This window comes from Papio anubis, chromosome 9 (assembly GCF_008728515.1).
Source record: "Papio anubis isolate 15944 chromosome 9, Panubis1.0, whole genome shotgun sequence".
In the NCBI taxonomy this organism is placed as follows: Eukaryota; Metazoa; Chordata; class Mammalia; order Primates; family Cercopithecidae; genus Papio; species Papio anubis.
In genome coordinates, this window is record NC_044984.1 from 117,731,852 (window position 1) to 117,743,205 (window position 11,354).

Genomic DNA, 11,354 nt, shown 5'->3' on the forward strand with positions numbered 1-11,354 from the left:
GTGGGATGGCTCACACCTGTAATCCCAGCACTTTGGGAGGCCCAGGCAGGCACACTGCTTAAGCTCAGGAGTTCAAGACCAGCCTGGCTAACATGGCGAAACCCCGTCTCCACTAAAAATACAAAAATTAGCAGGGCACGGTGGTGCATCCCTGAAATCCCAGCTCCTTGAACCCAGGAGGCAGAGTTGCAGTGAGCCAAGATGGTGCCACTGCACTCCAGCTCAGGTGACAGGGACCCTGTCACCAAAAAAAAAAAAAAAAAAAAAAAAAGGGCTCTTTTAAAGAAGACTACTGAAACACCCAGCTCTCTATATATTAAAAAACAGGTTTCACAATATACAAAGACACAGGTTTTAGTTCCCATGCATCATTAACTATCTCTGTGAACCTAGGAAAACTCTTTAACCTTTAAATCTTTCTGTGCTTTAGTGACATCTATAAAACTGGAAAAATAAGATCTAATTTCATATGGACCTCTGCCAGGTTATATGGTAGAATGTATATAGCCAAGTGCTTAACACACTGCCAACCACCAGTGAATTGCTCAATTCCTAATTTAAAACGGGGATAACTTGTGCATTCAAAATTGTACAAGTAACAGTGAAAATTTGGAATCATTTGTGAATTCATGGAAGGCAGTTCATTCCCAAAATATAGCCACTTTCAAATGCTTATGTTTGTGGTATTTTCGACATCAACTATTCTTTTTTTTTTTTTTTTTTTTTTCTTTTGAGACGGAGTCTTGCTCTGTCACCCAGGCTGGAGTGCAGTGGCGCAATCTCGGTTCACTGCAAACTCTGCCTCCCAGGTTCACGCCATTCTCCTGCCTCAGCCTCCCGAGTAGCTGGGACTACAGGCGCCCACCATGACGCCCGGCTAATTTTTTGTATTTTTAATAGAGACGGGGTTTCACCGTGTTAGCCAGAATGGTCTCAATCTCCTGACCTTGTGATCTGCCCGCCTCAGCCTCCCAAAGTGCTGGGATTACCTATTTTTCCTTTTTTAAAGTACTCACCTTTCCGCTTCTTTATTTTATTTTCTTTACAAGGACTATCTCTTGGTGAACTGTTGTTACTTGGAGCTGTCAAATCGATTCCTAGCAAACTATAAAGTTTTTTCCTGTCTGGAGCAGGAAAATGTTTTTCAATGAGTGACTGCAACACACCTCTGTAGGAGAGAAACAGCGACAATTACTGCTTCAGTTGACAAAGTAATTATATGTAAAGTCTTATTAAATATATTGAAATATACCTTGCTCAGTTTTACAAAATATTGATAAACAAGCTCAAATAAATTTTAATTTTCTAGCCCAAGGCTGTCCAACTAAATAATAAGAACGCAAGCCAAACCACATACACAATTATTACATTTTCTGATCGCTTACATTAAAAAAGTAAAAATAAATAAAACTGGTGGAACTAACTTTAATAATACATGTTATTTAACTCAATGTACCATGTCAACACATATATTTTACATTATTTTTTCTTATGGAGTCTTTGAAACCTGGCTCAGTACACACATACAAAAACATCTCAATATGGACCAGTCATTTCAACTGCTCAATAGCCACATGTGATGAGAGGCTGCCGCTCCGGACACGATAGTTCTAGGTAATCATGTACAGAAAAATATAGATTAGCAGGCGTATGTCTTGCTTTTTTTTTTTTTTTTTTTTTTTGAGACAGAGTCTTTGTCACCCCCGGCTGGAGTGCAATGGTCCAATCTCGGCTTACTGAAACCTCCACATCCTGGGTTCAAGCAATTCTCCTGCCTCGGCCTCTCAGGTGCCCGCCACCATGCCTGGCTAATTTCTGTATTTTTAGTAGCACGGGGTTTCACCGTGTTGGCCAAGCTGGTCTCAAACTCCTGACGTCTGGTGATTCGCCCGACTCAGCCTCCCAAAGTACTTGGATTACAGGGATGAGCCTCATGTATTGCTTATAAAAGGAGCATTTGAATGCATCCCGAGGCACAAAATAATAGAGCAGGAAGTTTATTTTGCTCAATTTACTACCAGAGTTTGAATCTGGAGGTTAGGCAAACTAAAAACAATGCCTAAAACATTTTAAAATCTATTTCTGAAGATCTCATGCTTATTTTCAACTTTATAGTAGACTTTTTTTTTTTTTTTGAGACAGGGTCTCACTCTGCTGCCCAGAGTGGAGTGGAGTGGTGTTCACTGCAACCTCCACCTCCCGGGTTCAAGGGATTCTCCTGTGTCAGCCTCCCAGGTAGGTGGGACTACAGGGGATGTGCCACCATGCCCAGCTAATTTTTGTATTTTTACTAGAGATGGGGTTTCACCATCTTGGCCAGGCTGGTCTCGAACTACCGACCTTAAATGATGCGCCCACCTTGGCCTCCTAAAGTGCTGAGCTTACAGGTGTGAGGCACCACGCTCAGTCAACTTATAAAGTAGACTTTGTTACATTAGGACGAACTACAGTTACTGTTCCTGTAGGTAATGGTAATTTCAAATACAGAACACTAAAACTGAAACTAAACCAAGCTGTCACAGATTTCCAAGATGTACAAGACAAACAAAACCAAGCCCTTCTGTTAGTTCACATACTCTATGTAACATTGGCAAAACACTTAACATTTTAGGATTATAAGATTTCTGGTATTGTTTTCCAACAGATACACCGTCACAGAAAAGCAGAAAACTCAGATCAAGAAAACGCAAAGATGATGCAGGTGAATCAAAAGTTTTGTCTCCAGGCAATGCCCACATTGGAACTAATCTAAGTAAGAACTCAAAAAGAAAAACAAAAACATTACTTGGCAGTTGAAACAAAATCATTCAATTCTCCCCCGCCCTCTTCCAAAGCTTCTAATGTTCTAGCTTCTCCTGTAGACTGTAGACCAATTACAACACACTGGAGAAAAAAGAAAACATGTTAATTACAAATAATGTTTGTGGTTTCTTACCAAGACATATTTTAAATATTTAGCTAAACAAAGATTTCAAACAAGAATGTCCCCATTATTATAAAACACACATTTGTTTTACTTATTTCTTCTATATATTTGAGACAGGTTATGTGTCAAAAATTTAGGCAGGAGACAGGATTACAGACAGTAGTAAGCAAGAGTGAAGCACCTGCCCTTGTAGAGTTTATAGTATCTTATCCTTTAAGTAGATAAACATTCACCAAAAAGAAAAAACCTTAATGCAATACACATCCATATGCTACCAGTGCTACCAGCTATGGATGACCAATTATAGTGATGTTTACTTTGTTATACTTTTCTGAACTCTCTAAATTCTCTAAGCAGGCATTGCTTTTATAATTTTAGGAAATGTGTTTTTTAAAAGTTCAACTATCCTTTAGGAAAACCCGATTTTACAAGCGGAAAACCTCAGCACCCACAAAGACTAAACAACATAACCCAAAACCAATAAATCTCTTACTGTGTTCTACTTACTTTTCCATTCTTGATTTCCTCTCGAGCTAGTTGCACAACCCTTTTAACTTTGGATGCTATGCATAAGTATTTGAAGAACCTCTGGTGAGCAGACCAGAACTGACCCCACATGGACTTCTTCATTCGTTGCTCGGCATCAATCAGATCTGCAGCTTGCTGAAACCGCTCTCTGGCGATGACCCACTGAAGATACACAATCAACATTTTAGACACTTCATCTTTGAGTCTAGTTATTTAAAAATACCAATTAAATCAAAATAATGTTAAGTGCAAGACCATTTAATATTAATTTAATAAATCATCTTTAGTAACTTGGGAATCTATTTCTCAGGATACTCACAGAGTTGTCTCAAGTTTCTTATTACCTAATGCAGTTATTTTACAAAATAATGTGATTTTAAGAACTACGCAACTGAAATAAATGGCTCTAACTTATGAATTACCTTAACAAAATGAAAACATGGAAAATCTGAAATATAAGAACATTGGTTAGACCAGGCGCAGTGGCTGAGGCCTGTAATCCCGGCACTTTCGGAGGCTAAGGCAGGTGAATCACTTGAGCCCAGATCAGGCTGGGCAACACTGTAAAACCTCATCTCTGCCAAAAAATACAAAAATTAGCCAGGCACGGTGGCACGTGCCTGCAGTCCCTGCTACTCAGGAGGCAGTGTTGGGAGGACTCCTTGAACCTGGTTGGTAGAGATTGCAGTAAGCCAAGATCACACCACTGTACTCCAGTCTGGGTGACAGAGTAAGACCCTGCCTCAAAAAAAAAAAAAAAAAACAACCAAAAATCCACATTGGTTAAACAGCCTATCATCTGGTAACTCATCTGGTTTGTTTTGTTTTGTTTTCGTTTTTGTTTTGCGATGGAGTCTCCCTCTGTTACCCAAGCTGGAGTGCAGTGGCACAATCTTGGTTCACTGCAACCTCCGCCTCCTGGGTTCAAGCAATTCTCCTGCCTCAGCCTCCCCAAGTAGTTGGCACTACAGGCGCGTGCCACCATGCCTGGCTAATTTTTTTCCGTACTTTTAGTAGAGATGAGGTTTCTTTTTTTTTTTTTTTTTTTTTTTTTTTTGGTACGGGCTTTCCTTTTTCCCCCAGGCTGGAGTGCAGTGGCCGGATCTCAGCTCACTGCAAGCTCCGCCTCCCGGGTTCACGCCATTCTCCTGCCTCAGCCTCCCGAGTAGCTGGGACTACAGGCGCCGCCACCTCGCCCAGCTAAGTTTTTGAATTTTTAGTAGAGACGGGGTTTCACTGTGTTAGCCAGTATGGTCTCGATCTCCTGACCTCATGATCCGCCCGTCTCGGCCTCCCAAAGTGCTGGGATTACAGGCTTGAGCCACCGCGCCCGGCCGAGATGAGGTTTCAACATGTAGGCCAGGCTGGTCTCGAACTCTTGACCTCAGGTGATCCGCTCGCCTCAGCCTCCCAAGTGCTGGGATTACAGGCATGAGCCACAGCGCCTGGCTTCATCTGTTGTTTTATAGCAGAAATACATTCCCACGGGCAGGAGGCATCACAATCACCAAAACTAACAGAAACATTATCAGATACATTAAATAAACACTAGGAAAGAAGAAAAATTCCTCACCAGCTTGACGGCTTTGTTATACATTTTAACATAGCTCTGAGAAAGAAGAACTTCCTCAATTTTGAAGGTCACTCCAGTAAAGCTCAGCTGTCGAGCAATGTACATTCCTCTAAGCTTCATATCCATAGCAACTATTTCCATGGCACCAACTCCTCTGAATAAAATTAAAACATACAGTAACTACCAATAAAGTAGAATTTTAACATACAGAGAACGGGCTTTAGGAATAACACATTTCTTAGATTGCTACTGAAAACAGTATATACCGTAAACTGCATTACCTCCGTTCTACTGCTTGAATAAAATCACTGAATTCTCTAAATGGAGTACCCTCACCCCATATGCCAAGACGGTTCATATAGGCCATGTTGCGTGGTTCAGAAGCACCTGAAAATCCCACAAATGAAATATATTATAGTTGAAACAATAACCTACAATATATATTTTTAAATAAGTAACTACTCACCAGTTGCACTAGCATAAACAACTCTGGCTTTTGGCAATTTGTTCTGAAGCTCTAAAACTGCTAAGCCTGTCTTGGTTGGCTTTGAAGAACCAACAGGACATAAGTTTTTGGCTTTATGACACTCATCAAACACTATCTAAATGGAATGAATTAAGGAATGTACCATGTCAGTATTAAGTATCTCCAGTCTTTCAAGAAGAGTTAACTTTTATTTCCCTGAGGCCTTCTGATTGTCTACTTTATGACTACAAATACACAGGAAGTCCTATGGGCCTTTCCCCAGTTACATCCTCCTCCCTCTAGCCTCAAAGACATTCACTGAATTTGGAATTTATCTAAACCAGCAATTTGCTTCTAAATTAAAACAGAGAAAAGAATCCACTGCAGCAAGAAGTTGTTATTTGGTAACTTATATCAGCAGAAGCATGATTGGTAACCAACTTAATCAGCATTTCAAAAAGTGACGTTCCTCATGCAGGACAGTTTAAAGACATACTGTGAACAAGTTTGGGACCACTAAGTTCTAACAGTTTTCTTTCTCTGAATCTTCTCGGGTATTCTGCTATGTAAATATGCAATGTTAATCCTCAAAAGGGGAATACAATATTCAGTATTCCTCATATCTATTAACATTTTTCCAAACCAGGAGGTTAGTTTCCTATCTGACAGGTAAAAAAACGAATCAACTTTCCAATCCCTTTGTACTCTAGGTAATCATTGAAGTTTACACTCCAGCAGTTCGTTTAATCTCAAGATTCCTGTTTCCCAAAAGTCTACCCTTTTACAATTTTGTTATCATTAAAAAATAGAAAAATATTTGCCATAAAGGATACCACTCCATCGAAGTCATCACCACACCAATGCAGAAGTTGTTTTAACCTAGTTTTGTACTTGCCGCCAGACTGGCTTTCACCAATAAGTGAAGAGTAAGTAGCAAAAATAACACCCTTTTTCACACTCCCATTATGTTTGGAAGAAATTTTTCCATATTTAAACTAAAAAAGAAAAAGAAAATAATTTAGTTAATTAGCATACCCTTCTCTCTGAAACACTTATCCCAACTAAACATTCACAAGCAGGAACTCTTGTTAGGCCCATGACAGGCTTCAGAAAACACAAAAGTACAAGGAGACACAAATTTCTTTGTATAGATGTATATAACACAAACACACAACTTTTTTTTTTGTTTTTTTTTGAGACGGAGTCTTGCTCTGTCTCCCAGGCTGGAGTGCAGTGGCCGGATCTCAGCTCACTGCAAGCTCCTCCTCCCGGGTTCACGCCATTCTCCTGCCTCAGCCTCCCGAGTAGCTGGGACTACAGGCACCCGCCACCTCGCCCGGCTAGTTTTTTTTGTATTTTTTTAGTAGAGACGGTGTTTCACCGTGTTAGCCAGGATGGTCTCAATCTCCTGACCTCGTGATCCGCCCGTCTCGGCCTCCCAAAGTGCTGGGATTACAGGCGTGAGCCACCGCGCCCGGCCTACACACAACTTTATAGTACAAAAATCCAGTTTTTGGTAGGGCACAGTGGCTCACGCCTGTAATCCCAACACTTTGGGAGGTCAAGGTGGGTGGATCGCTTGAGCTCAGGCGTTCAAGACCAGCCTGGCGAATATAGTGAAACCCCATCTCTGCAAAAAATACAAAAACTAGCCAGGCATCATGGCGCATGTCTGTAGTCCCAGCTACGCCAGAGGCTGAGGTGGGAGAATTGCTTGAGCCTGGGAGACAGAGGTTGCAGTGAGCCGAGACTGCGCCACTGCACTTCAGTCTGGGAGACAGAGCTGGGATCTTAAAAAAAAAAAATCCAGTTTTCAAAGTCTTAAAAACTTTATTACCACGAAAAAACATTAAAAACCAGACAAACTCCCCTATAAGAAAAAAAAAGTCGCAACTTACATTTATAGTGCACTTACTATATGCAAAACACCGTGATTAATTTCTGATACAAAAGAATTATGAGTAGTTGTTAATGCGCCCTTCTAATACTACTCTGAAATAAAAAAAAAAAATTCTAGATGCCAGTTACATCCTTTTAGTTCTGAACTATACACAGTCATTCAAGACACAGTATTTTACAGCCACAAATCCACCCAGTAAAAACCCACCCTAACAAGCCAGTTTAGGGCAACACTGAATTCAACTTAGGACTCGCCTGGGAAGTAGAGGTGCAGTTACTTATTTTCAAAGGGCTACTAGGGAGGCCCTTCCAGGAACCCTATCAGTCTATTTTAACCTTATAACACCAACAATTGGTGCATGCAGAGTAAGTCAATAAAGATTTGCTAACTGAACCTTAACATTCTAAAACACACTGGTACATGTTGTCTTTCACCTTACAGAACTGTTTTCACATGAGCAGAGGTATGGGTAACTCAAGTCCATTAGCTGTAAAAATACTGAAACCGGTCTGCCCAAGCCATAACTGTCTACATCACACAGGATTTGGTGACCTATAGTGCAAGGTATCCCAACTGTCTACACTGCACCCTTATGACATATAAACTATAGAAGACAGACACAAGTAACACTGAAAACTGAGAGAATCGACTGGTGTGCACTGTACACTTAGAGCACATCTCAATGTGGACTGGTCATTTACACTGCTCAATAGCCACATGTGATGAGTGGCTACTGCGTCAGTGTTTAGCACACAGGAATCCACAAACCAACAATAGTGGCTAGCACTCACTATGCTTTTTGTGGAGTAACATCAAAGTTTTCCAAAAAGTTTCCCCTTATATAGATAGCTATTATTATTTTCATCTCACAGATGAGTCAATATTTATTGAATGACCAACTGAATAAAAATATTTCATACCTTATTTAATGAATGAACCAAAATGTTTTTTGCTCCAATATCCCTTAAATCTCTTTCAGCATCATACTTTAAGTCATTTGAAACACTAAACCTGCCAAAATATTAAAAAGCACAAATTAAATACAAATTATACCATTCTAGAATTCAGAAATTAATAAAGCCAGGTCGTGACACTTCAAAAAAAAAAAAAAAAAGAAAAATACACTTACTCATTGAAACCAATCCCACTGAGTGCAGTGGCTCACAACCATAATCCCAGCACTTTGGGAGCCTGAGGCAGGAGGACTGCCTGAGCCCAGGAGTTCAAGACCAGCCTGGGCAACACAACAAGAGCCCATATCTACAAAAAATTAGCCAAGCATGGTAGTGTACGCCTGTAGTCCCAGCTACTCAGGAGGCTGAGGCAGGAGAATTGCTTGAGCCCCAGTGGTAGAGGCTGCAGTGAGCCAGGAATGTGCCACAGCACTCCAGTCTGGGTGACAAAGACTCTGTCTTGACGGGAAGGGGGATCCCATCCCCACATGCTAAAGTAATTATTCACTAACAAAAGCTTCCACAGCCAGTTTTTTTTTTTTCTTTTTTCTTTTTGAGATGGTGTCTCACTCTTGTCACCCAGGCTGGAGTGCAGTGGCGAGATCTCGGCTCACTGCAAACTCTGCCTCCCGGATTCACGCCATTCTCCTGCCTCAGCTTCCTGAGGAGCTGGGACTACAGGCACCAACCACGACGCTTGGCTAATTTTTTGTATTTTTAGTAGAGATGGAGTTCCATCGTTGTTAGCCAGGATGGTCTCGATCTCCTGACCTCGTGATCGGCCACGCCCAGCCCAGAGCTAGTTTTTAAACACTTACCACAATGCTCGTTTTCTACTCAACAAATAATTTTCATAGATGATTCCTGCTATCGTCCTTCCTTTTCCTACACCAGCACCATCACCTATTAAGAAGCCAGCACGATCTCCATTAGGTAGGAAAGTTTCATGTTGCTGAAAAACAAAAAGCTGGTAATTAATATAATCCTTCAGATATTTTGGTGATCAATCTTTCATACACTGTTTTTAGGAATAGAAGTATATTGATGTTATCTGTTTTTTGTTTTGTATATATATTTTGTGACTTTGTTTTTACATAAATTTCATACAGTTTTGGATTTTTTTTTTTTTTTGAGACGGAGTCGTGCTCTGTCGCCCAGGCTGGAGTGCAATGGCGCAATCTCGGCTCACTGCAAGCTCCGCCTCCCAGGTTCACGCCATTCTCCTGCCTCAGCCTCCTGAGTAGCTGGGGCTACAGGCACCCGCCACCACGCCCGGCTAATTTTTTGTATTTTTAGTAGAGACGGGGTTTCACCACGTTAGCTAGGATGGTCTCGATCTCCTGACCTCGTGATCCGCCCGCCTCAGCCTCCCAAAGTGCTGGGATTACAGGCGTGAGCCACCACGCCCGGCCAAATTTCAAAGTTTTGGCTTTTAATGTGGATACTTTCTTTTTTCTTTTCTTTTTTTGAGATGAAGTCTCGCTCTTGTCACCAGGCTGAAGTGCAATGGCATAATCTTGGCTCACTGCAACCTCCGACTCCCTACTGAAGCTATTTTGCTGCCTCAGCCTCCCGAGTATCTGGGATGACAGGCAGGCGCCACCACGTCCAGCTAATTTTTTGTATCTTTAGTAGATGGGTTTCACTGTGTTGACCAGGATGGTCTCGATTTCCTGACCTCATGATGCGCACGCCTCAGCCTCCCAAAGTGCTGGGATTACAGGCGTGAGCCACCACGCTCAGCTTAATGTGGATACTTTCTACATATTTACTGTATATTATTTCCTGCTACTCTCTCATGCATCAGGTAACTAAAGTTAACCAACTGGTGAGCCCGCCTACTCCCCTCATCAACACTTGCAGAATCAAATAGAAAGTTTTTTTTTTGGAGGCAGAGTTTCGCTCTTGTTGCCCAGGCTGGAGTGCAATGGCACAATTTCGGCTCACCGCAACCTCCGCCTCCTGAGTTCAAGCGATTCTCCTGCCTCAGCCTCCCAAGTAGCTGGGATTACAGGTGTGCGCCACCACGCATGGCTAGTTTTATATTTTAAGTAGAGACGGGGTTTCACCATGTTGGCCAGGCTGTTCTCAAACTCCTGACCCACCCGCCTCAGCCTTCCAAAGTGCTGGGATTATAGGCGTGAGCCACCACACACGGCCAGTGGTTTGTTTGTTTGTTTGTTTGTTTTTTGAGACAGTCTCAGCGCACTGCAACCTCCACATCCTGGATTTAAGCGACTCTCCTTAGGTTCCCGAGTAGCTGGGATTACAGGTGTGTACCACCACCATGCCTGGCTAATTTTTGTATTTTTGGTAGAGACAGGGTTTCACCACGTTGGCCAGGCTGGTCTCAAACTCCTGACCTCAGGATGACCCAATTGACTCGGCCTCCCAAACTGCTGGGACTGGGCCGGGCACCGTGGCTCACGCCTGTAATCCCAGCACTTTGGGAGGCTGAGGTGGGTGGATCATGAGGTCAGGAAATCGAGACCATCCTGGCTAACATGGTGAAACCCCATCTCCACTAAAAGTAGAAAAAATTAGCCAGGTGTGCGAGGCGGAGGCTTCAGTGAGCCTAGATTGCACCACTGCACTCCAGCCTGGGTGACACAGCGAGACTCCGTCTCAAAAAAAAAAAAAAAAAAAAAATGCTGCGATTACAGGCGTGAGCCACCACGCTCAGCCAAATTAAAAGTTTTGTATCGGCCGGGCGCGGTGGCTCAAGCCTGTAATCCCAGCACTTTGGGAGGCCGAGGCGGGTGGATCACGAGGTCAGGAGATCGAGACCATCCTGGCTAACATGGTGAAACCCCGTCTCTACTAAAAATACAAAAAACTAGCCGGGCGTGGTGGCGGGCGCCTGTAGTCCCAGCTACTCGGAGGCTGAGGCAGGAGAATGGCGTGAACCTGGGAGGCGGAGCTTGCAGTGAGCCGAGATCGCGCCACTGCACTCCAGCCTGGGTGACACAGCGCGAGACTCCGTCTCAAAAAAAAAAAAAAAAAAAAAA

At 42.5% G+C, this 11,354-nt stretch overlaps 1 protein-coding gene across 11 annotated transcripts in view; it reads right to left on the reverse strand.

Annotated features, from left to right (window-relative positions):
* The window catches only part of SBNO1 (strawberry notch homolog 1), an 84,422-nt gene that overhangs the window by 34,349 nt on the left and 38,719 nt on the right, over positions 1 to 11,354 (reverse strand). For all 11 annotated transcript variants that reach the window (XM_031650867.1, XM_031650872.1, XM_031650869.1 and 8 more), the window contains 9 exons: positions 9,165 to 9,298; positions 8,314 to 8,404; positions 6,327 to 6,488; positions 5,494 to 5,629; positions 5,309 to 5,414; positions 5,028 to 5,181; positions 3,434 to 3,616; positions 2,786 to 2,883; positions 1,017 to 1,168 (listed from right to left, as the gene is read on the reverse strand). In XM_031650867.1, the coding sequence (XP_031506727.1) occupies positions 1,017 to 1,168; positions 2,786 to 2,883; positions 3,434 to 3,616; positions 5,028 to 5,181; positions 5,309 to 5,414; positions 5,494 to 5,629; positions 6,327 to 6,488; positions 8,314 to 8,404; positions 9,165 to 9,298 (1,216 nt within the window). The remainder of the gene's footprint in view (positions 1 to 1,016; positions 1,169 to 2,785; positions 2,884 to 3,433; positions 3,617 to 5,027; positions 5,182 to 5,308; positions 5,415 to 5,493; positions 5,630 to 6,326; positions 6,489 to 8,313; positions 8,405 to 9,164; positions 9,299 to 11,354) is intronic.